Here is a 25,758-nt window from a genome sequence, read left to right as displayed (position 1 = left end):
CCGCTTGGCATACTTATAAACAGGGAAGATTCTGGTCACCCGCTGGGAATATTCCCACCCATCTTTGACCACGTGGACGGTTCTATCAGAAGAGTCTCTGAATCAGACGGACACAATAGCCACGAATATTAGCTTTCCACGGTCTTTAAAGTGAGGCCCAATTGCCCATCGTGGATCCATGACCGTCAGATGGGATGGGTGTCCCCGATTTTGTCGGCTTTTTCCGGGAACTAATTGGGCGTTGCGGAAAGGGTCCCACGAGAGCGTTCCGCGCGAAAAGCCGACGCGAGGGGGACCCACGCGAGAAGTGGGCGTTGATTGGGACGGGACACGTGGGTGGTGCCGGGGAGTTTCGGTATGGTTTGCGTCGGGGACAAGGCGTGAAAAGTAGGGAGCTCTTCGCCATAAGCTATCGTCGTGGAATCGATAAGCTGGTTGCGTTTGACCGTCGCGATTGCGTGTCGCGGCCGTGGTTCAAGGAAGCATACGGACTACTGCTTATCGCGTGGAAAATATCGTGCTTTGAATGTCGCGCAAAGGTGGGTTCCGATGGAGGACTTGAACGCGCGAGCCTGGAGTTACACGTGGTGTTGAAGCGAAGGCTGCGAGGTTCTCTAGAAGATGGCAGGAGTCAACACCACCCACACTAAGATTAAGCTTAATTAGTGCCATCAATTTAACACCAAAATTACATGCGTAGCCAAGAACAATCCACATAAGCTTCAAGTTAAAGTGAACTTAGTTCTAATTACGTCACGAATCGTACCGTTCGAAAGATTCGGGCTCTCCGGTAAGCTGTAAGTCCAGTGGCAGGTCACGTCAAAGGGCACATCAACGAATGAAATGAAGGAACGGGTGGCCAGCTGCCATACTAAGCACTCTGGGGTTTATTATTATGTGTTTCAATCAAATTTGATAAGATATATTAAGAATATAATTAAATTTTGATGATGATTATTGATCAATAAAAAAAATTAATTATAATATTTCTAAAAAAATAAAATTAATGATATTAATTCTCATAATTATTTATCTTAGATTTTTTTGCTATCTGATCTTTTAATAACCTAAAATCATATAAAATATATTATAATTAAATATATGAATATATAAATACGTGAGTATACAAATTCATCGATCATAAGAATTCTGTGAATGATAGAAAAAAAAGAAAAGACGAGTCTAGTTATTCATTGACATCATTATAAATTTTGAATTCGAAATGCCTATATATCAGATAAATTTTTTTAAAAAAATATATTATAATATTTAAAATATATTATTATTTGATTTTAAAATTTAATATTATAATTCGTTTGTTTAATAATAATATATTATGATTTTTATGCTTATATTTGACTCTTATTTTGGCATGTGGCTCTCACCGGGGCTGGAAAAACCAGGGCGGTCAGCTTATGGTGTGGAATGGAATTGGATCAGTCGTTCTGTACACTTGAAGACAATGTTGTAAGGTAGTATATGAAAGGTCCAAACGTGGGCTTCGTTTTGGGGCTTCGGAATTGGTCAGAAGATGTGCACATTTCTCAGTCCTTTGTAGAAATGTGTGTAAATAATTCCTCCTGAGAACATGAGTCAATGATATGTTGACTCGGAAAATAATCTCTAAAGAAATCTGATTAATAGATACCCAGAGGCAGTTAAAAGAGGTAGGACACACACGAATACTACAAAAAATTAATCCACTTCCATCCAAGCTAAAATTTATAATATGTTGATTTAATTCCACATCTGAAGTGGAAGGAGACTTGAATTTAACTTAAATTATTACTTTTAATTTAAATTTAAATATTTTAAATCAGTGATTTATAATCAATAAAGTACCAGATCAATTATCACATTGGTTTCGGACATAATAAAATTTACTACAGTAAACCAAAGCTAGCAATAACTTAAATTGACTACTGATAGAGAATCTGTGCAACACAGCTAGTCGGGAGGCATCATATGATCATTGAGAACACATATTCCAGCATCAGTTAGCTAGACACATTTCAGGATTTTATGCCCAAAAACCTAATATTATTATCAATCTTCAGAAAAGTTTTAACATTGAAGCATTTCTGAACCTGAATCAGTCTCTGATAATTACAAACAATCACAAAAATGGTCACTTGGCTAATTTCTGAGTTCGACATGTTACATTCCCATAGTCTTTGTGTTCAAGTGATTAAGCAAAGAAACAATTTAACTCATGCTTCTATTCCCTAAATAATACAACACCACCATCCATGATCAGAGAACACACTCACATGTTTCTGGTTCATTGTTGCATTGGCAATCTGGAAAAATCAAAATAAAAAACATAAATAGATTCTGTTAAAATCAAGACCAACTACTTGATAAATCTCGGCATAAAACTGGATTTATGGTGACATCCCTGCCTGCAGTAACTTGAACAATAAAAGTGTTGGCCCAAGTATTCTAAAATGCTCACTTGATCTAGATGCAATAGAAATGAACGCCATGAAATAAACAATTTGTATTAATACCTTTCTGTGTGGAGCCATGGGGACAGCAATAACGAAGTGAATGCCGATGCCAAGTTGCCTGCGGAGAACAATCTTGAAAAGCTATGAAGCTGTTCTAGGGTAGCTTTGACCTAGCATCAGAAAGAGTCACAACACTCATTTGGGCAGCTAATAAATGTATGAATCAGAAACGGTAAGTCTAAGCAGATGCAACTATAGTATGGAGAAATACTGCACAAGTTTAATGTCCATCAATTCTGTACATCCCTTACCAGAATGTTGGCACTTGCAGAATAAGCCTCCCCTGTGGAAATCTAATGTATTTCTAGATTAGTAACAAAGAGAAAGCTTTATTCCATGATCTTAAAAGTACTCGATGTTTTGCAACTTGCTTGAAGACTAGTTAGCTACATAAGCTAATTTTATCCTGCCTATATCAACCTCACTTTATCCACGAAATGTTTGTCCCGCTATATATTTGCACCAATATTGTAGTAACAAAGGCTGTTTGATTTCATACCTTTACCAAACTCCATAACACGCCAAGCAAATACTTCCTGAACCCATTGATATCCTAATCATGTGTTAAAGGGATTAAAAAGTTTCCCAATGGTTGATTTGAAAATTCTAGCAATTTAAAAGCAACTTTTTGGAATATATTCTTTAAGATGTCTTAGGTCACCATAATTGAAGCATTATTTTGATGAGCTTTTATGGCTAGAGATCTTAGGTCACCAAAGAAATGAATACCTTTTATGGTTAGAGATCTTGCCCTACAAAGCATGTTATTTAGTCAAAATAATTGGCAATAGCAAGGATTACAAATTGGCAATCTTCAATTCCATTAAACTACAACTTGATATGATATTGTCTCTGTTATCTAGGATCTTGTTTCTTCAAGGAAAGAAGGTATCCTCCAAGAGATATTAGCAAGAAAAGATGTTCAAAAGAGATATGGAAGGAACAAGAGAAGATAGAAGAGAGAAGAGAAAAGAGGGTTAGAAAGGAACTGAGAAGGAGATAATATTTATAACTTTAATTCAGATATAATCTAATGCCTTTAAGGCTTACCATGGCTCCTAAACATAGCAAGACTTAATCGGACTTGAGTAAAAGACTTAATTGTTGTCTTATTCCATATGTTACAATAATCCATTAAATAACTAGCCTAACTATACTACAGCCGCATTAAGGTTTATGGACAACATATCAACTCTAAGTAGAACTTTAAAAACCATCCAAAATCAACTTAGAAAATAAGGATGAAAATACTACAATATTCCTAATCCAAGTGTGCCTAGGACTCTTCTGAGACAAAATACCGAGTTGGAACTCAATAGGATCAGGCTAAGGAGCCACTCCAGAAACTTATGGTGCAATCTGATGCATCAAAAATTATTAACTGGTTGAAAGGGATGAGTGGAGTTCCGTGGGACCACAGATCAATGGTGGCAGATATTTTGGAGTTGGCACAGTAACTCATTGTGGTACAGTTTCATTTTGTCAACAAAAGTGTGACAATTATGGCACATAATCTTGCTAACTTGGGTAGAACAGGAAGATCAACACTAACCTGGAGAGTTGAGGATGCTAACATTTTTGTAAATGGACACTCACTGAGGGGTGATATGACTCAAAGTTGAATGAACAGTTTTTCTTTTAAAAAAACACTCGATAGGATCTTAATTCAGATATTTACTTGAACCTTAACTTGGGATTTAATTTGAATGCCAATTTGAACTAATCATCTTCTACCTTGATGCAGAGATTGACACCATCAGTGGACCCACCCAAGTGCTATAGAGTCTAATAAAGATCTCTATAGTCTATTTTAGGCACTAGCTTCTATGGAGTTTTCTAAGTTGATGAAAGTGAATTACTTGTTAGTATTTAGCATAGCAACAAGATCCAGTGTTCTTATCATACAAAAATCAACCCATAATGTTGTCATCACTTATCGATGGATAACTCCATGTGAGAGGGAATATTTTGATACCAATCGCTATTCGCCAACTAGCAACCACCAAGGAGCTGATGTGGAAGACAGTGGGACATCTACATGACGTAGAAGATGATTGGGCTGGCAGCCGACACCCCCTCGGTCGTCCTCTGCTAGCGCAGTGCTGCAGGGGGGTGTACGCCGCACCACGGAAGGTCGTACCAGTCGATCCGCACCTCAGGAGATCGTACAAATCGACCTGCGTCTCGGGAGATCATACCAGCCGACCTACGCCGCAGGGGGTCGTACCGGACGACTGTCCACATGAATGTGCCACAAAAAGATGTATAGGTAGTCCCTAGCGACCGTAGCCCCATCCCAAAGGCTTCGTAGGTATAAAAATCGATCACCGATACTTGAACAGGGATCAGATTCTGAACCTCAAAAAGGCTACAGTCCCCACTCAAAACTAAACCAAGTGTCGGAGGGGTCGAGTCGAGAACCCCCACCTAACACTGACCTGTTGTGCAGGGCGCCGAAGAGATCGAGCTCACTCAAGGCCCATCTTGGGACAACCCCTATAACTCCTGTCTCCCATCTCGCCCTCGGGAGGACCTTCCAGGATGACCCTACACCTTCGAGACAGGACCGACCCGTACCGACTGCCCATCCACGGCATCAAGTTGTTAACACCACGAAAAAGGATTGTTGTCCTAAAGAATAGCAACAAATTCGTTACATATAAATTTTTTGAAGAGTTAATTATTTCATACCTTAAGGTTCCAACATTATTGTTCTATGCTTTCGAACTCAGGTTCCTCCTTAATAAGATAATAGAAGTACGAGTATCTTCTATGATTCAAATTTTTGGTATGAGAAAATATTTCATCACTTTGCTTTCCTTAAGATGCATGAAACATTTTCTTAAGTTTGTGCTCTGTTAACTTCTTCACATCATTGGCACCTTCGAGATAACTTCTTTTGCAAATTTGCTGTTTACTGTTTCTTCTAAACTTGTTTCTTGTTTAAGATTTTGCAAGTTGCATGAACTTAAAACTATTGAAAAAATATTAGCCTTCCTACCAAACAACTTGGCTTGGTAGGCTTTAGGTAATCTCTCTCCTGTTTAGGCATCCAGTAGTGTAATAGGCATCCTGGTGACATAAGTAATAAGAATGAAAGAAGGAAAGAATAGCAGCTTACAATAGCTTGTTTTCAAAAGGGGGGATGAAGTGATTCATGCCAAACATCTCTTCAGTTCCAGGTATCTTAACCATCTTCTGTTAGGACTCTAGCTTGGAGAGTCCTAATTGAGAGGGACAATCATGTAAAAATGTTAGGACTCTAGCTAGGAGAGTCCTAATTGTGAGGGGCATTCATGTAGGAGGTTTTTTCTTAGAGAAGAATTAGGAGTTGTAAGGGAATAGGAGTCTTGAGTAGGAGTTCTATTAGGAGTTGGTTAAAAGTAAGAGTCTTAAGTAGGAGTCCTATTAGGAGTTGGTTGAAAGTAAGAGTCTTAAGTAGGAGTCCTATTAGGAGTTAGGGTTTAGAAACCCTATAAATAGCTATGTATTCCTTCTCTTTTCTTAAGCAATAGATGAATCTTTTCTGCAGTCTTTGAGCAGCAACTTGGAGGGAGGAACCCCTATAGAGTTCCAAGGAGGCCGATCCCCTAAAGAGATCAACCCCAAGTTTAGAATCTGCAAGGGTTCTAACACCTGGTATCAGAGCAGCGTTCTTGGCGTCTCGCTGCCCTTTCACAGCCATCCATCAACCCTCCACAACCATCCAAAGCAATTCCCACAATTGCTTAAAAGATCGTCACCGAATTCCGCCATCATCTCCACCACCACGGATCATCCTTTGATCTCCCCGTGAATTGCAACAGGTTCTGGTTTCCTACCTTACTGCTGCTGCAATTTAGTTATCCTTATTCGAAAATCCAAAAAAAAAAAAAAAAAAAATCGTTCCTATATTACTGCATAAACTTTTCGTCACAAAGTTTTCATCTCTACGACGAAAGATACATTGCAGAATTCCAGCCGCATAGCACCATCTGTTTGATCTTGATACTGTGCTTTTTCTATCCAAATTTCTACGAAATTTTTATGACATCTTTGACACTTCTTAACAGTGGATTTCCCTTTGGTTTCATCAAAAAATTCTCAATATAAACTACTGATCTTTTATGTCCAATCTGCTGCACTTGAATTGCAGAATTCAAGCCGCATAGCACCATCTGTTTGATCTTGCTACTGTGCTTTTTCTATCCAAATTTCTACGAAATTTTTATGACATCTTTGACACTTCCTAACAGTAGATTTCCCTTTGGTTTCATCGAAAAATTCTCAATATAAACTACTGATCTTTTATGTCCAATCTGCTGCACTTGAAAATCTATGCTGCAGAAAATTTTAGCTGCATATCGTTGCCTTAACCCATCTATTTGCAATCTTTTTTGAATGAAATTTCTTATAGACTTCATATATCATCTTGGCTTCCATCTAAGATTGATCTATTAAGAAATTCATCTCTAAAAACGATTTTATGTTGCTGCAAATTTTCATCGTAATCTGCTGAAATTTTTCGACGAGAATTCTGCTATCACAACTTGCACCAATTTCCTTGCTGTTATACTGCCGAAATTTTCTTGATTAAATTAGTCATCATTGCTGTCATATAAACTGTGATTTTGCTATCAATTCCCTCCTCAATTCTCTCAAGTTTTTGGTGGAAATTACGTCGAGAAACCGCTGTTTCTTCGACGACAATTCTGCTCTTACAAGACAGCACATACTTGCTGCAACTTCCACTGATTTCTCTCAAACCTTTGCTGCCATCTACCACAGATCCAAAACTTTCATCCACAGCCCTAAAACTCCACCAAACCACACCCTCAAACTGCACCCAAAACAGCCACAAAACAAGCCTAAATCGTAGCCTACATCCACCGATCCATCAACCCTTTCGACCATCACTTCTCTCAACCTATACATGCCTTTAACCTAACAACAAAAGAGAGATCTTAACATCATAGATTTGGAGGCATATACTATGGCATCTAAGGAGGCAATCGATGCTAAATTCGAAGCCTTGGAGGCGCGAATGGAGGATAAGATTCGGATGCTCTTTACCGAACTCAGATTGGGCCGACCACTAAGCCCGAAGAAATCACATCAAGGAGAGAGCTTTGCCCAATCACACCAACCCCAAAGATATGACTTCCAAGAGAGGGGAAGCTCTATGACCAACCCCAACTATCCATGCATGAGAGTGGACTTCCCTAGATGGGAAGAAGGAGACCCGATTGGTTGGATCTCGCGCGCGGAGCGATATTTTCGGTACCACAAAACCGCGGATGTATCTATGGTGAAAATTGCAGCTATAAATCTTGAAGGGGATGCTATACAGTGGTTTAACTGGTTTGAACATACTTATGGAGTCCTTTCATGGCGACAATTCAAAGAAGGACTGCTGATTCGCTTCAGACCAACCGATTACAAGAATAATGACGAACAACTAGCAAAGATCCAACAAACCTCCACCATTCAGGAGTACCAAACCAGGTTTGAAAGGTTATCTAATCAAACTCATGATTGGTCTCAAAAACAGCTATTGTGGACCTTCATTGAGGGCTTGAAGCCGGAGATCCGAGGAGAAGTTAAAGCGCGACAACCGTATACGCTTATGGCAGCCATCTCTTTCGCACGACATCAAGAGGAGCAATTGAACCATGAAGCTCGGAGGACTAGGGTCTCTCCTCAACCAGTAATATTGAAGCCCTTAGCCCCCCCTACTATCGACCAAGTCCCTACACTAAAGAGGTTAACAAGAGAAGAGCTTCGGGAGCGATATGCGAAGGGGTTATGTTGGCATTGTGATGAGCGCTGGAGCCGTGAGCATCGCTGTAGTAAAGGGGGACTTCTTATGATTGAACCGATAGAAGAAGAGGTCATTGAACATCCAAAAGAGAGCCTTGAACATGAAGAAGAAGATGCAGAAGAAGAGCCACAACCGACCGAAGTTACGGTACATACACTAGCTAGCTACTCAAACCCGCAAACGATGAAAATTGGAGGCCTTCTCAAACAACAACCAATCACTGTTCTCATCGACACGGGCAGTACTACTAACTTCCTAAATAGTAAGCTTGCTGTTCGGATATCATTACCTATCGAGAATCGCTGCAGGTTTGATGTTAAGGTCACCGACAGACGGATTTTGAATTGTGATCATAGGCGCTTGCAGGAGAAACTATTGCTGCAGGACCAAGAGATAATTGCAGATTTCTTCCTTCTCCCTCTTAACAATCATGAGGCCATGCTCAGAATTAAATGGTTGACGACATTAGGTGATATTTCTTGGAATTTTATAAAACTAATTATGAAATTTTACAGTAAGGAGAAACAGGTGACATTGCACGGGAAACGTGGGGGCGACATAACAACGATTTGCACACAACAAATGGAGAATGTTTTGCATAAAGCATGCAGCGGCTTTTTGGTACAACTTGAGCAGCAAACTAAGGGAGAGCCAATAGAATTTGAAGATCCAAATCTACTTCCTTTGCTTGCTAAATTTTCAAATATATTTGACGAACCGCGCAACCTACCTCTTACCTGTCGGCATGATCATTGTATAATGATTCTTCCAGGCAAATCTTCAGCAAATGCTCAGCCATATCAGTATCCACATCTCCAGAAGGATGAAATAGAAAGGATTATAAAAGAGATGCTCGAAACAGGAGTTATTCGGCCAAGTTGCAACCTCTACTCTTCGCCGGTGCTACTTGTACGCAAGAAGGACGGAACAAGGCGAATATGTGTTGATTACCGAGCTCTCGATGGCATAATCATCAAGGACAAATACTTTATTCCAATAGTAGATGAATTGCTAGATGAAAGGGAGCACAAATCTTTACAAAGCTGGACCTTTGATCCGGGTATCATCAAATACGAGCATGCGAAGAAGACATATGGAAAACCACCTTTTGAACACACAACAACCACGAATTTTTGCTTTCTTCAACAAAAGGTGGAATATCTTGGGCATATCATATCAGAGGAAGGTGTGGCAGTGGACCCCTTCAAAATTGGAGCAATGCAAAACTGGCCGACCTCGAGAAACATAAAATTGCTACATGGCTTTCTGGGTTTAACAGGCTACTACCGCAAGTTCGTGAAAAACTATGGAAAGATCAGTGCACCACTTACTTCCTTACTAGAAAAAGATGTCTTCCAATGGTTGGACAGAGCCTCCGCTGCCTTCGACAAACTTAAGGCAGCCATGACGACGATGCCGGTGCTAACACTACCAGATTTCAACCGACCCTTCATTATTGAGGCCGACACATCTGGAGTCAGAATTGGAGCCATTCTCATGCAAGATGGTCGACCACTCACATACACTAGCAAGGCATTATCTCCTTCCGATCAAAATATGTCAACATATGATAAGGAGATGCTCGCCATTGTGCGCGCAGCAACGAGGTGGAGATTGTACTTGATCAGGCGATACTTTCAAATCAAGGCCGACCATAAAAGCCTAAAATATCTCTTGGAGCAGAAGATATCTTCCCCCGAACAGCAAAAATGGGTAACAAAACTTCTTGGATTTGATTTTGAAATAACTTACAAAAAGGGGAAAGAGAATGTTCTTGCAGATGCGCTTTCGCAGCTACCTGAGCAAGTTGAAGTTTCGACCGTTTCACTTCCGACCAGCGACTTCCTTGAGGATATTAAGATGGAATGGCAGGAAGATTCAGATACTAGTAAGATTATAAAAAAATTGGAGGAAGCACCAAGCCCCATGGCTCATTACAATTGGGACTCAAAAGAATTACACTATAAGGGTACTAAATTGAAAAGGAGTACGACATATCACCCACAAACCAACAGCCAACCGGAAGTTTTAAACAGGTGCTTGGAGACAGCCCAAAGCCACCCACCAAATATGACTACCCAAAGAGAACTCCAGACCCAGCCAAGTGCCATTATTGATCGACGGATCGTGACTCGACGACGACGACCCACTAATGAAGTGCTAATACAGTGGGCGAACCTACCAAAAGAAGATGCCACTTGGGAGAACTATGACGACTTAAAGATCAAATTCCCAGAATTCATGAATCATCAGCCTCGAGGACAAGGCTGATTTGAAGAGGGCGGGTCTGTTAGGACTCTAGCTTGGAGAGTCCTAATTGAGAGGGACAATCATGTAAAAATGTTAGGACTCTAGCTAGGAGAGTCCTAATTGTGAGGGGCATTCATGTAGGAGGTTTTTTCTTAGAGAAGAATTAGGAGTTGTAAGGGAATAGGAGTCTTGAGTAGGAGTTCTATTAGGAGTTGGTTAAAAGTAAGAGTCTTAAGTAGGAGTCCTATTAGGAGTTGGTTGAAAGTAAGAGTCTTAAGTAGGAGTCCTATTAGGAGTTAGGGTTTAGAAACCCTATAAATAGCTATGTATTCCTTCTCTTTTCTTAAGCAATAGATGAATCTTTTCTGCAGCCTTTGAGCAGCAACTTGGAGGGAGGAACCCCTATAGAGTTCCAAGGAGGCCGATCCCCTAAAGAGATCAACCCCAAGTTTAGAATCTGCAAGGGTTCTAACATCTTCCTCCATAGAAAACCTGATATATTCTCTATTCTCTATGTGCAAAGCCGTCCCACTCTGTCAAAGTAGAATTTTTCATATTCCTGCATGAATCAATATTGAAAAGGAAAGGATCATGAGTTTCGAATTCCAGAAATTTATCAAGATTGAAAAGGATAATAAAGATATTTCATGAAAGTTTGGAGCCTTTTAAATTGCAGTGTAAAAAAGCCCTCATTCTGTACATGTGACAATTGTCAGGAGCAAAGTTAAGAAAAACCAAATAAAAATAACAGGAAAAAAAATTACCTATGCGACTTTGAGAATACATTTACACCAGAAACTATCTAACTATTAGAATATAAAGAATTTTTTTAAATTTGCAAAAATATCATCAAATCTAAACCAAATATAAACAACAATAATGGTCGACTCATAGTTGATCACTCTACCATTCCTCTATAATTCTGTGTTAATACAATATAATTCCCACTAATTTTTATTTTATTATAAAATTCGTATATCAAATAAGAGATTTATGGGTATAGTGAGTAACTGAAATTATTTATTGATCTGATTTTGCAAACTTCAAACTTAAAAACAATAACAACAACAACAACAAAACCATAAGTTCCAATTATTTGGGGTTGGCTATATGAATCTTTTGCTGTCATTTAGTTAAGTTTAATTAAACTTCGAAAAAATTATAGTAATTTCTGTTTTATTCCAAATGAAAAGACTAACACCACTGAATTCAATTTGAATTAACTAGAATCAATTAGTTTATTGAACTTATTAAAATAAGATCAATCTAATTAAATAATTGTTTTCAGCCAAAAACCAACAAGTCCGTTAAGATTAAACTAATGCTAATATATTGACATACATTTCAACGTAGGTAGGATACTATACATCTAAAGAGCATGGAGGTCCAGTTTTGCAAACTGTTGTTTCAAAAATAGAGGTGCCTAACTTCTTACAATGATGTACTTCAATTTTACCTAAACACATCAAGAATGAGTGTACGAAATGAACTTATGCCCATTCATCAAAGAAGATGCTAGGTCGTCATAATTGCAATGTAAAATGAAATGATTCAATATGCACATAACCATTCATCAGTTGGCAAACAATTTGATCAAGAACAAGTTCCAAAACAATCGACATTCATACAAAAGATACATGAAAGAACGAAGTACCAGTTTGCTGGTTTCTAGTAGTGAAAGCCACTGGCAGAACAGTTCGTCGGCTAATTTAGGGTTGTCACTCGGAGCCAACTGAGACATTTCCGAGAGCTACAAAAGATCAGGGACGAGCAATGCCACGTCTCGTACTATGGCCACATCCATCCCAACCATTTTCTGCGTCTCTCGTACAACAAAGGACGAAGCAAGCACCGCTAGAACCCCAACAACCTTCAAAGAAAAGATTCCGAAATCCCAAGTTTAGTCTAACCAATTGCAGCAAAACAACCCTAGACATCCCAAGAGCAATTCGGGCCGCTCCCTCGTTCGCCACTGCAATCCAGGCATCCAACACTCGTAGCCGAATTCAAAGAAAGAACCCTAAAATTAAAGCTGGAGAACGGAAGAAAAATCAGATCGTCTCGCCTCGCGAAAATCGTCCTCTTTTCCGGCTTCGTGGCTTCACGGAATCGGTCGAGCTCGAGATCACTCGCTCGATTGAAGGAGACTGAGGGAACGCGAGGAGGACGAGGGATTTTATGGGAACTCGGATGCGATTTAGATCCCGAGCTCGCCTTACTTAAGAACGAAAGGAGAGGGGACAGAGGAGATTTAAAACGAACACAACACGAGACCAAAGAACGTGGAGGGGCGAAGAGTGAGCGGTTCAAAACACCAAATACGTATGTATACGTATATGATTCATTTCGATCCCAAATAACATCTAGCTCCGCTTCAACCACGAGTTAAGACACGATCTAAGTAGCCAGCGGATGCAAACAGGAAACATGCGTTTCCTCCCGCAATCGCAACCACGCGGCTTCCTAACTCGTAGGTAGATCTGTCGTGTCTAATAGGACCTGTAGTCCACCACTAGAGGTGTGTATTATTAGTACAGGAGTTCTACAATGGCAAACTCGTAAATTACAGCCAAAGAGAGGAAGATTAGTTTTAGAAGATTAGTTTAAGATATTAGACTGTAAAAAAATCATAATATATTGAAAGTAAAAAAAATAAACAGAAATAAAAAGAACAAACACAATGCACAACACTCTCATGTATATGGGAGGGTTATATAGGCAGTCTAATAAGATTTGTTCGAATAATGATCCCTTAATCTTAATGACGAGTCACCAGAATTTTTTGATTTATTTTCGTTGTTTTCTAAACGATTCGTTTTTCGACGAAAAAATTTGATTAAAAAGTATTTTCTGGTTTTTGTTTCTGTTTATTGCTTTATTTTCTGAGATATTATATTTGTTGTTTTGCAGTTTAGTCCAGTTTATGTTTTGTTTTCTATTTTATAATCCTTCTCTTCAGATTTGTCAGCTTAATAGGGAAATGCTTCTAATCGGTGCAACAAAACTCGACCTTTCCGACTACACTACATAGATTTCCTTCAATAAAGTCAAAGAAGCAAAACTCGATCTTCTGCATATAGTCCTTTTCTGATCTCCTCTTCTGTGCAGTAAAGATCTGTAGAGTTAGATGAGGTTTGGCTTTGGGTTACTCATTTAACACTGAACAGGTTTCGTTGCTCCCTGCAGTTTTCAACGTCGATCGATGAAAGCATCTCTTGTTCTTTATCTTATATTTGGTTGCATGAACTTAGACTTCTAACCTGACTGCTCATTCAGCAGTGATCCCATGGCGTGCTGAAAGGGTCATTAGATACATTCTGTGCTATTCTCTGATTACATGACCATATACTTCTCTGATAAACAACACCATGTCCATGTACATTCTGTGCTGAGCACGGCATGCATGCATGGTTCAGGGTGTGTCCTATCACGTGAGAGAAGTCTCGACCCGGTGTCAACACAAAACACCGACGCTGTTGGGACGAAGAAGACTCCCTTCGTAGCACATGGATGCTATGTTGGCTCCGGGATTTGTGATCTGCCTTCCATTCCCCCACCCTCTCTTTCTCCGCGTATTCGATTCTTTAAGGGTATCAAGCTGGCTCCGCGTCCGACAATGCCAGGCGAGATGAGATGCGAAGAAGAAGAAGGAGGAGAAGGAGAAGACGGGAAAGCAGGAGAGCGATCGAGGGTGACTGCTGCAGATGAGGGAAAAGAGGAGAGTCAACTCCCGGGAGGCCGCGCAGGGCTCGAGGAGTGGGGAGAAGAGACAACAGCAGCACCTTCATCGGGAGCTCCCCGCGTCATTCTCCCGGCAAATCAGCTCTACGGAGACGTCCTTTTAATACATTCTATATCCATACTAACATGGTAACAGTTGGTAGATGTGAACAGTGGTACCATTTTCTTCCTCTGGCTTCTCCCCCATGAAACCTTAATCACGTTCTTTTTCTGCTTTAGGTATGCATCTTCTTCTTGCTTGTGTGCTCACTGGGTCGATGAATATTTTGACTTGTGGGAAAAAGTCCAAGTGGACTTCCCCAATGTGACTTAAGAAGCTAAATCAATGATGAGAGACAAACAAAGGGAGGGAAAAGTCAAATGGTGCATGTTATGTAGTAAAAGATAAGCAAGCATATTACTGCATCCGTGTCAGAAGCATGTAGAGGAGTATATTTATGATCGGTGGCTTCTCGTAGTCACCCATGCATGTAGTACATACGCTGGAGCGTATTGAAGAGTTTTGTCGGGAATGGCACGCGTCCCGAGTCGAGTAGCCATATTCGGCGCGACTCCGGACCGGCGGAGCAATGAATGCATCACAATAGAATACTCATGCACAGTACTGCACGTAAAAAGCTGCAGTTTATACGCTTATAATATGAGGAGATCAACAGTGCACCGGAAAAATAACATCTCCCTGCTAATGTTATGCTAATAAGCTTGGTCCAAAAGAGGTCACAGGATAAACTATGGTCAGCTTCCTGTCATCACCTACTCATTCTGTGAACTGCAGCACTGATATTGAGGTACATATTAACCTTTACTTGTCTATTTGGGATCTTTGGTTGCACTTCAATTGGTGTGGACATCAAGTGTTGCACACTGAAGACAGTGGCAGGGGCGTTCAAATGGGATGGGTTCAATGGGGGCAGACTTTTGGCGAGGTTTACTTGGGTCTCTTGTTGGTGTTGGTGTTGGTGGTGTTGTGCTGCCTCTAACTTTTGAGCAGGTGCAGTAAAGTAGAGAGAGAGAGAGAGAGAGAGAGAGAGAGAGAGGGGCTGGGAAAGTACCGGGTTTTGCGCGTCGAGAGGGTGGCCGAGCAACAGCTGGCTGTCAGACACGTGGAGCTATCTCCTCCCTCCGATCGTGCGGAAACATGGTCCAGAATCTAGCGGTAGCTCATGATGGATCAGTAGGCAACGAGAAGCAAGCAAAGGGAAAATTGGGCTGATTCATGTTTTCTTTGATCCTTTTTATTTCCCTTTTTGCGACCACAATTCGTTGATGATTACCAGCAGCAACCTCGTTCTTCAGACTTTTCATCTGATCTTAAATCCGATATGCGAGTTTGCTTGTTTTTAGTGGGAGAGATGATGGGAGGAGAGAGGGGGGGAGAGGAGGGGGTGTAATAAATGGAATTGAGGTTGTGGCAGTGGCAGCGAGTGATTGCAGTCTCCATGGCGGCGTTGCAGTGGCTCTAATTCCGTGTCTTAAATATACTCCCCAAAGCGAGTGAGGGCAGAGAAACAGAAAGACAAGTGAAGGGAAGGGAAGGGAAGGGAATTCAAGGAGGGATCGAGGATGAGGTAGCAGTGTTGCTACAGCCGCTGCTGCGGCCTCCCTCTCCATCTTATTGTTAGGGATTGGAGGAGGCGAAAAATTAGCAGGGAAAGCGAGCATAACAAGAACGACATCTTTGCTACTCAGTAGGAATACAAGGAAATCTCTCGAGGTACAGCCACCTATTTATTCTCTCTCAGAAATTCTACTGCCTTGTAGATTTATCATGATGCAGTTTGTGCTTCTTTTAGCAGAGGGGCGAGGAGGAGCGATCGATCTTGTTATGGATTTGAAGCTTGGTGGGTAGGAAGCATGGCAGGGTTCTCTCTAGGTGGGGGAAACAGGCAGGGCGGAGGTGACGAAGGGATCCCACCAGAGAGCTTATTCCTCTACGGCAGCGGAAGCGGCGTGGGCGGCAATAGAACCGAAGAGATCGGCTACGGGAGAGGCTTCGAGCTATGGCAGCAGCACCAGCAGCAAATCCATCGGCAACAACCTCAGCAACAGCAGCAGCAACTCTACATTTCCTCCACCGCCGGGCTCCTCTCTTTCTCCGATGAGCCGCTCCAACCTGGCGGATCGATCGAGCGCACCGTCAGCTTGAGGGACAGCGGAGGAGGGGGGATGAGCTGCCAGGACTGCGGCAACCAGGCAAAGAAGGACTGCTCCCACATGCGATGCCGGACCTGCTGCAAGAGCCGGGGCTTCCAATGCTCCACGCACGTCAAGAGCACCTGGGTCCCCGCCGCCAAGCGGCGCGAGCGCCAGCAGCATCTCGCCGCCGCCGCCTCCTCCCTGCAGCAGCAGTCTCAGCAGCTCCGAATCGGAGGCTCGACGAGCGGCGGCGGAGGAGATGTTGGTGGCAGTGGAGGCGGGGAGCCCTCCAAAAGGCCACGGGAGATGACCACCCATCTATCCACCGTCATCACCACCGCATCATCAGGTAGCAGCAGCACATGCAGTACAAATCATTCTACTATTTCGTGAATCCACTCCACTATTCACTCGAATCATTTGCGTGTGCTCCGTTCCATCACTCCCACTCGCTCCCGTCTTTCACTGTCTTCCTCTTTCTCCTGCACCCATCGTCTACTAATCCAACAAGAGACGAGTGTAACACCTCCTTGCACACTTCTTATGTTACTTGATGGCCATTAACTGGAACCACACTCTGGCAGGAGGGGAGGTGAGTTTCCCGGCCGAGGTGAGCTCCCCGGCAGTGTTCCGGTGCGTGCGGGTGAGCCCGTTGGACGACACCGAGGACGAGTTCGCATACCAGACCGCGGTCAGCATCGGTGGGCATGTGTTCAAGGGCATCCTCTACGACCACGGCCCGGACGTGCCGACCCCGTCGACTCCTCTCGCGCTGCACGGGGAATCCTCGTCTTCCGCTGCCGCCGCTTCTATCTCGACCGCAGCCGCTCTTGCCACCGGCCTGGCTGCACCTTCTAGCTCAGCTACCGCGGCGGCTTCCACCGGATCGATGGATCCTTCCGCCCTCTATCCGACGCCACTAAGCGCCTTCATGGCCGGAACCCAGTTCTTCCCTCACCATCCCAGACCTTAGAGAGCTAACGAGCAAGGCTATATAGCATGGTAGACACTTCAGCTAGAGCTAATATTTTTACCTGCTTCTTTTAGAATTTGGAGCAATTGTTGGGTCTTATTCTTGTTTCGAGTTTCCTACCTTGACAATGCAGCGTCGGGAGTCAAATCCTACTCCATTCTAACAAAAGTTGCAGTCATGCATGGCTTAGCTTTTCTTCCTACTCCTTTCATTCTGAGCCTTTGTCTTCTTGGGATTGCTATTAGAGAAAGAGCTAGGCTATCGCATGCCCTCTAGGTCTGCCGGCTTGGGAGTGGGACGACCCCAACAGCATTGACGAGTAGCTTGGCAACCGGAAGACCTGCAAGCGAGCTGGAAGCATGGATTCCTTTGTTCTTGATGGCTTTGCTTGGGTCTTGGATTCTTTAGCTCAAGAAACGTCGGCATTATTTAGCTTGAGGGTCATGTCAATGGCCCGGACTGCACAAGGTCGCGGCCACGCATGGCATGGGTGTATACGGAACTCGAGGAGGGGAAAGCTCATCTTCTGCACCACCCATCTATTCTGTCGCTGGTGTTCCTTGCATGCATTACTTCTTTATGCGAGTTGCGTATGATTTTTCCGCCTCTTTTAATGGCATTGATGGATGGATGTGACCTTCGTCTGTTTCTTTCCAATGGCCTCAATATAAGGAAGAATGATATGAAAGGATAATAGAAGCAGAAACTGAGAGAAAGAACATAACTTTATTAGGTATCGCAATGATTTGTAATCTCTTATCAACCCACCTTTTTTGCTACAAATTGAATACTGAGTACTGGGATTTGCCTGCTAGAGATGATTAATTGTATTAGGTTTTCCTTGCGTCTCTCGTGAAACTTATGTTTGTTGATGTTGCTTCATATGACAAGAATCTATGTTGAGGTTTGGTGGAGATTTTTCTTGGCTTAGCTTCTGTGTTTCCAAGTTAAGCTTCCGAAACAACTCTCTAATCTGGTTAATGACATCTTGGATTACAAAAGCATGTTCTTTATGTTATTTACTTGCAAGGAAAAGTTGTTCATCAAATATTTAGGGTTTATCTATACCACCCAAATATGAACAAACATGATGACCTCCTTTTTGAACAAAACTAGATTCGTTTGGATTCATCCATCTCAGTTTGGATTGTGTTATTTTAATTAGAACAGTTACTTTGTTTCGACTTAGTGATATATCTTTTTAAGAATGCCGTATTCAAGTGGTAAATGCCTCTTCTTTATAGGGTCATGATTATTTCTGTGCTAATCATGGTCATACGTTCTTGTTCAAATCGAGTTACTATCATAACATGATATCCTTGACATGCAAAGATTGGGCAGTCTCCAAGTAAAGGTTGGGGTGAGTGACAGGTGACAATAATGATGATTATTAGCACACATAGTTGAATGGAGTTCGAAGTAAATTTCGTCTTCGGAACGAAAACCTACACCTACGAATAAAAGTGAATCATCGCTCCTTTTCGTTTCTCCCTCCATTCATGATCGATCTTGAGAATTGAGTTCCATAATGTTTCTCTTGACTCGTGATATCGACCATTAGAGAGATATATATACTCTTTCTCAGATGTACCTTTGTGGAATCTGGTTTGACATGTCTCGACCATCCCTTTGTCGCCTCTTATAGGCTTTTTTTATCTTCTCAGACGTCAGGTTATTTTTCTGATTCGCTTGATCCGTGAAGAACTCAATTTCATCGTGATGCTAAAGCAACACGAGTATGGAGAACAAGTGGGCTGTTGTTTTGTAGCTAATACAAGCTGTTTCCCTCCTTATCAAGGCTTCATAAGACTCCAACGCGCGCACGCATCCTCTCGTCGCCGATCCAAATGGTGGGAAGCCGAAGCTGTTTCCGCTATGGTCATCTCTCTAGAGCGCCGCCGCTTCCTCGACGTTCCATAGAACAGGAAGGGCGATGCCAGCGACGAGGGAGGGAGGGCGGCAGTGAGTTCTGCTGCTTCGTTATCGGTGCGCGGCGGTTCCTTCTCAGGTCATGTATTGCTGCTCTGTGCTGAGTTCTGCATGCATGCGTCCATAAGCTCGGGAAGAGCATGAGAGGCGGAACAGGCTGTGATAACCGGTCCAGTTATGATCGATCGGGTCTCGACCGGTCTCGATTTGACATGAACCGATTCGAACCTCGAGTCGATCATGATCCTCATAATTGGGTCGATTAATGGGCCGAAACCCGCGGCCCAACACTGATAATTTTATATACATAATATTATATTCATCGAGCGGATTACTGTAAAATGTGATTTTTGCTGATAATAAAAATCAGCAAATGTTCACCGGGTTCTCTCGCTCGAGGAGTCGAGACACGCGGCGTCTCATGGTCGAAAGATCCGCCGCCGCGGCGGTGGTTCGGAAAAGATTCGCTGGTGGCCACCCATCGTTGTCAGATATGATACGGTGGAGGGCCCGGCGTTACGTCAGCAAGTAGGTCCCACTTTTGACGGGATTGTTTGACCGGGTCAAAATAAAATGCCGCAATTTTTTTTTTGTTTCAGCAAAATTAAAAATAGTTCTTTTTTTTTCTGAGCTGGCGATTTTTATACTTAATTCTGTAATATTTAAGTCTACTAATTTGCATTTATCGGAGGAAATATAATTAAATGAGATAAGAAGTTGTAGTTACATTAAGTACAAACATTTCCTCGATTATTTCTTCTTTTTTTAGCTGATAATATTTCCGTCAATTTAGAATCAAAAGTAAAATGTTGGAAATTATTTGATTATCCGCTATAAAATCACTCGAGTAAAGCAAGCTAAGGATTCCTTCCAATATACTTGAAAACCGTCACCAGATTCGTCGTCGACGATGGGCCCTTTGTATTCCGAGGAAGGGAGGAAGGCAAAAGGAAGGGGCGAAGGAGGAGGAAGAATAGGGGAGGGGAGGGGTAGAGGAAGTGGTTGGGATTCTCGTGGAAAGCGGCCACCTTCGTCCTCACTGCTTTTGTTCGACATCATCGCTCTCCCTCTCTACTCACCAAAAGCGCAAAAAAAGATCGATCCAGTTGGTGAGGCATCAGCATTCCCCGCCACCCCCGCCGACACACCCTCCACCGCCTCGTGTCTCTCGATTCATGCCCGACATCTCGCGTCGACTCGGACATTAATCCTTTTCCGCTTCTCATTTACGCCTGTCAGCTTACTATCATGGGTAAGTCGAGTCTTTGGCGAAATGGATTTCCGGAATCCTTTGCATCCGATCTTTAGACGCCCAAAGGACATAATATAGTTATTTTTAAAAGAAATATAGTAAAAACATTTATTTAATTTTTAGAATTATTATACCAATGAATTCATAACACCTTTTCTTACATTTTATTGAATGAAGGATGAGGGGACTTCTCCCCTCGTACTAGAGAGAGAGAGAGAGAGTAGAAGGTGGCTGCAGTGCCGCTGCTTTCCAAAACACTGCATCTACTGCCTACTAAATCTTCATCCGCCCAACCCTATACCAAAAGCTTCCACCTTTTCCCATGTTTATAATATCCCATACTACCATCCGACGCAAGAAAAGATTCCCAACGCAGACGTCGTAGATTTAATAGTATTTGATCTCGATCCCGTAGCTGTAGCATCATATAATTAGTCCACACATGCCGGTATTCTGCAACTATAATAATCTTAATTGGTGCTCTCCTTATGGCCACATCACATACATTATCGAGCAGCATCCCTGTGACGTTGATGTCTCATCTCCTGTCCTGGGGAGGAGAAAAGTGAGTCACGATGTGTAGAAGACAAGTCATGGAAGGACTGGCTTTAGCATGGACACGAGGATTCCTTGGGAGGTCTCCCGCTGTACCTCGTGCTCTCCTAGGTTGGGTTTCTGATGCAACACATTCCTAGGTTGAGAACGAGATGCCCAGCTTGTGTGACAGACTGAGATCGAAGAAGATGAGAGAGGGGTGACACTTCCTGGGACTCTTTTGATTTAGGTGCCTCTGTCGCTACGGCACCAGAGTGTGTTTAGCTGCGGTGATCGATTCAGAGTCTCCTCCTCCTAGAGTTAGAGATGCTCGATTCAGGCTTGCGAAGCTCCACGGAGAAAACCAAATTCTTCACGGGATTAAGATAGCGATTGCGAGGCAATTATTCGGTTCTTGTGATGGCGACGCTTCGTCGAAACAAAGCAGAATTAATTAAGCGTATCGATCACAACAAAACCTTTCTGAATGGATCAAGTGTGTAACCTGCCATGGTCTGAGGTGCAGGAAACACATTATGTCAAAACTTAAGAAACAGCAAGTGAAGACTTTGATAGAAGTATTCATGATGTAACTCAAAGATCAAATTGCTGAAGATGAGCTGCATGCTAACATCCTAAAAGAACAAGAAGCAAGCATGCATTCACAATCACTTCATTTGCAGGACTAGATCAGTGAATCAAGCAACAAAAAGAACGATAGAAATCGCCTCAAGGCGAACAAAGCCCGACCCCATATACATATATTATTCCTCAAAAAAAAAGAAGCAATTGTTACATGGTTCTTCTTGTTTCCCACCTCTGCATTGATCCTCTCCTGTAAACAAGAAGACTCCCAGTTTCTTACTGCAGGCTCATTTGTCCCCAAGAATCATAATGCCCATGCAGGAAAAGCTGGAGTTTTAGCATGTCAATTAGGTCTCTCTCATGCCCCCACACTCCCCCACCAAACCCGCCTCCCCCCAACCCACCCAAAATCTAAATGGGCAAATTGAAATATTTAGACTTTGAAGGAAAAAATTCCTGAGAATTCCTACTAATCCAATTCTACAAAAGGCACAATTGAAGCAATTAAAGACATGAGATCTCACACCGAAGAGGCTTCAGCAAAAGCTGTATCGTTTAGACCATCATCTTCCCCATTCATCAATGTGGAATCTTTCTCTTCCTCGCTCAAAAAATCTCTTCTTTCTAGCTTTGCATGAGCTGCCACGAACACTAACTTGTGCATTCGGTCGATGCTGGTCCTCGAGCGATCACGTGCACACACCCACCGCAGTATGGATGGATTGTGCTTGAAACCACATGCGGTGGCGTGCAGGAAGATTATCCTCACAGCCACTTTGCCAAGGGATTTGAACTCATTCAGGCATGTTTCCCACACCAGCCTGCTGCTCTGCGGGTTTGCGATCCTCAGCTTCCCTGTCACTGGGTCTTGCTGCTTCACCTGCACGGCCTGCGCGTACAATGGATCCAATCCTTCAGTCCTCCACTTCATCAGCTCCATCAGAGCAATGTGGGCTTCTTCACGAGAAACCAACCTGGTGATCAGCTTGTCCACATCCTTCTCCTGATCAGCCGTCAAACACTTAAAGGGCGGAAGGTACTTCCCGCTCACATCCTTCACCAAGTACAGTGGATCCAATATGAACGCTGCCGACCAAGCTGGGTGGTAGTTCTTCTTAAACCTTTTCTCGACCACCTTCTCCACAGGCCCATCCTTGACACCATACTTAGAGCACCAGTTCTTCACCTTGGACCTCAGCTCCTCCCACATTGGCAGGCATTGCCCGACGAGTGGCCTCTCTGTCTTTATTTCTTGAAGCATATCGTCGAACAGCTTGACGAGGAAGTGACCTGCCTCCAATTCGTTCCAGAAGCCCGTGTCGTGGATCATGTCGGCGCAATCTCTTGCGGTAGGATCATCGTGGCAGGCCAGCTCGTAGGACTCATGGTGGATGACCGACCGCAGAGCCCGAGCAGAGCTCAAGATGTCCTCCATCATCATGAAGAGGGACGAGGCGCTGCAGCCTCCTACCAGTGGGTCATACGAGGGCGGGACTCGGAGGAGGCATGCATGGTCGAGCTCTTGAAGCTGGTACTTGTGGAAAACGCTTCGGACCTGGGAGTGGGTGTTGAAGAAGGTGGCGAGTTTGTGACACTTGGCCGCGACGGTCTGGAAGAGCGGCAGCTCGCGGGCGAAGTCCTTGATGAGGCTGCGGAATCCCTGGAGCTGGCAGGAGAGGTTCACCAGCCACTGGTTCTGGTTCTCCAGGTTTAGGAGGGCCTTGGACTTGAACTTGTCGGCGACGATTCCGACGCACCGCCGGGTGGCGCCTTCGCCGGAGATGTCCGCAATGGTGTGCGACAGCACCACCTCCGCGAACTGGGACGGGGACCGGGCGGGAGTAAGCACGGACCTGTGGAAGACGGTGGTGCCGTTGGGGAGGTTCACGGTTAAACTCACGATCGAGTCGCCACCGGAGGACGAGTCGTGGGGCTTCCAGCCATCGGCCGCTAGCTGGAAGAAGAGTGCGTCGTGTGTGCGGGCATCGGCTTCCGCACGGGCCTCATCGTAGCGAGCGTCCAGGCGACGGCCGACGATGTCACGGCGGGAGATGGGCGGGAGGCCGACCTGGCCAAGGAAGGCGCGGAATTTGGGATGCTCTATGGAGGACAAGGAGACGGCGCCGGCGCCGGCCGACTCTTGGAACCAGTCGGAGAGGAGGGAGAGGGCGGAGTCAGCCTGGGCCTTGGAGAGAGTCGGTCCAGGGGAGGCCTTGGGGCTCTTGAGCTTCCTGACCCTGTCCTCCAACATCGCGAGCGGGCCGACGTCCTCCCTCCCCCCGGAAAGGACCAGCTGAGGCTGCGGCGCGGGGAGCGGCAGAGGGGGCGGGGTGGAGAAGACGACTTCGCTGGCACCGGCAGCAGGGGTAGTTGGTGACGAGGAGAAGCGGGAGTGGTCCGCGATCGCGAGGCGAGGGGCGTGGAAGTGGGCGGACGAAGGGTTCGCGCCGACAGAGGTGGAGGAGCGCTTACGGCTGTTCGGGTGGTGGTGGTGGTGGTGGGAAGCGGTAGAGGAGGAGGAGCAAGGGGCGATGGAGGAGATGGGCTTGAGGGCGGCGAGGGTGGCGGCGGAGGAGGAGGAGGGGGAGCCGAAATTGGGGCAGGTGCCGCGCTTGAGGTGCTCGGAGGCGGTGCGGGAGGGGTTGGAGGCGGAGAAGACGGTGTCGCAGAGGACGCAGCGTAGCTTGACGGCCTTGGGGAGGCCCGTGTCGGCGCTCTGCACCATCACAGGCTCCAGGTGCGCCCAGTACCACGCCCCCTTCCCCTTGATCGCCTTGCTCCTCACCGTCGTCAGCGCCTCGTACCTCTTGTGCACCGCCTTCGCCGCCACGTCCTCCGCAACCGCAACCGCCCCCGCCCCTGCCGCCGCCGTCGCCGCCGCCGCCGCCGCCGAATCATCCATCGTCGGGGTCGACACCGCCGTCGTCGTCAACGCGTTCGCCGTCGCCATCGGACGCCACCTGAAACCAGCAGCAGTCTCCTCCCTCTTCAATCCCCACAAAAGCAACACTAGTTTCGAGTGACGCCGCAGCAGCTACTTCGCTTCCACCGCGGAGGCATCAGCGAAGACTTCATCAGAGTCACCGACTCCCTTTGCATTCAACTGGAGCGATCCAAAGGAGACGGCATGGGTCGGAGGCTCGCGTCGAACACCTCGACTGCGCTGATCATGGTGACGAGGAGGAGGAGGACGGGTTTTGGGTTTTGGAGAGCAAGAGAGGGGGAGAGGAGAGCAGCAGCAGCACTCGAGGAGACATGGGAGAAGGGGATTGCTGTTTTGGTGGGTTTCGCTTTCTGCAGCTCGTACTATTTCTTGGCATCTCTCCTTTCTCTTTCTCTCTCTACGTCGTCGTCCTGCGTCTCCTTTTTCTTCGTCTACTACTACGACGCTCGAGCACAAACCCTTTTGTTTGTTGTGTGCGGTGGATGGGTGGGGGGGAGGCGACGGGGGGCCGAAATAATTCTGGCTTTTGGGCGGCTTGTTGTTCCATGTGACTTATTATGGTGGGCCGAAGGAGGCCAGCACATGGTGGGCTCCGCTCTCCCCGGACCCATCCCGACCTTGCCATCCACGCCGTCAATTTTCTTTAGAGCATCCGAGCTTTGCTTTGCGCGGCGTGCGATCTCATGATTAAGCATTTCTGTTTCAAAAAACGAAGCATATATATATATATATATATATATATATATATATATATATATTGATTGCATTAAGACGTAAATCCCATCTTACACACACATATATAGATGTCATGGTTTATTCTTAATTATTATGACATAATGATATCATTATAGAAATATACCCATGTAATGAATGCTTGTGTCGGGAGCTATGGGGGCCTTCTTTTCGGATTCTCGGTCAGGGTTGACCGGTCTGGGAAATAATATTGTTTTAATTGATATTTTTGTCCAATTGTATTGAAATCATAAAAATTACCATGTCATATGTGTATGTATTATATTAAAATCATAACCTTACTTAATCAAAACTTTTGCATGTGTATGCATTTTAATTATTAAGGTGCTCCACCCAACGGCGAGCGAATTG

At 44.2% G+C, this 25,758-nt stretch overlaps 2 protein-coding genes and 1 long non-coding RNA gene across 5 annotated transcripts; 1 reads left to right on the top strand and 2 right to left on the bottom strand.

Annotated features, from left to right (window-relative positions):
* Positions 1-2,033: 2,033 nt before the first annotated feature.
* Positions 2,034-12,826, bottom strand: LOC108952185 (uncharacterized). The gene is made up of 3 exons (XR_001976777.2): positions 12,215-12,826; positions 2,511-2,620; positions 2,034-2,300 (listed from the first exon to the last, which is right to left on the bottom strand). It is a non-coding gene; the product is annotated as an uncharacterized LOC108952185 (long non-coding RNA).
* A 2,890-nt stretch (positions 12,827-15,716) lies between these two features.
* LOC135631661 (protein SHI RELATED SEQUENCE 1-like) lies at positions 15,717-17,578 on the top strand. 2 transcript variants are annotated; one of them, XM_065139413.1, is made up of 3 exons: positions 15,717-16,015; positions 16,098-16,786; positions 17,022-17,578. In XM_065139413.1, exons 2-3 carry the CDS (start codon positions 16,156-16,158, stop codon positions 17,408-17,410), a joined length of 1,020 nt encoding a protein of 339 aa, XP_064995485.1. In that variant the 5' UTR covers positions 15,717-16,015; positions 16,098-16,155; the 3' UTR covers positions 17,411-17,578. The 2 variants fall into 2 exon arrangements, with proteins under 2 accessions (XP_064995485.1, XP_064995486.1); XM_065139414.1 differs by lacking the exon at positions 15,717-16,015 and having other exon boundaries at positions 16,023-16,786.
* A 4,183-nt stretch (positions 17,579-21,761) lies between these two features.
* LOC103975734 (uncharacterized) lies at positions 21,762-25,136 on the bottom strand. Of its 2 annotated transcripts, XM_018819422.2 has the most exons (2): positions 22,685-25,136; positions 22,448-22,599 (listed from the first exon to the last, which is right to left on the bottom strand). In XM_018819422.2, the coding sequence occupies exons 1-2, from the start codon at positions 24,658-24,660 to the stop codon at positions 22,587-22,589; spliced, it is 1,989 nt and encodes a 662-aa protein (XP_018674967.2). In that variant the 5' UTR covers positions 24,661-25,136; the 3' UTR covers positions 22,448-22,586. The 2 variants fall into 2 exon arrangements, with proteins under 2 accessions (XP_009389069.2, XP_018674967.2); XM_009390794.3 differs by having other exon boundaries at positions 21,762-25,135.
* Positions 25,137-25,758: the final 622 nt, after the last annotated feature.

Source organism: Musa acuminata, chromosome BXJ3-2, assembly GCF_036884655.1.
Source record: "Musa acuminata AAA Group cultivar baxijiao chromosome BXJ3-2, Cavendish_Baxijiao_AAA, whole genome shotgun sequence".
Classification (NCBI taxonomy): Eukaryota; Viridiplantae; Streptophyta; class Magnoliopsida; order Zingiberales; family Musaceae; genus Musa; species Musa acuminata.
The sequence above is the reverse complement of the archived record's forward strand: the minus strand, read 5'-3'. Positions and strand labels throughout refer to the sequence as shown.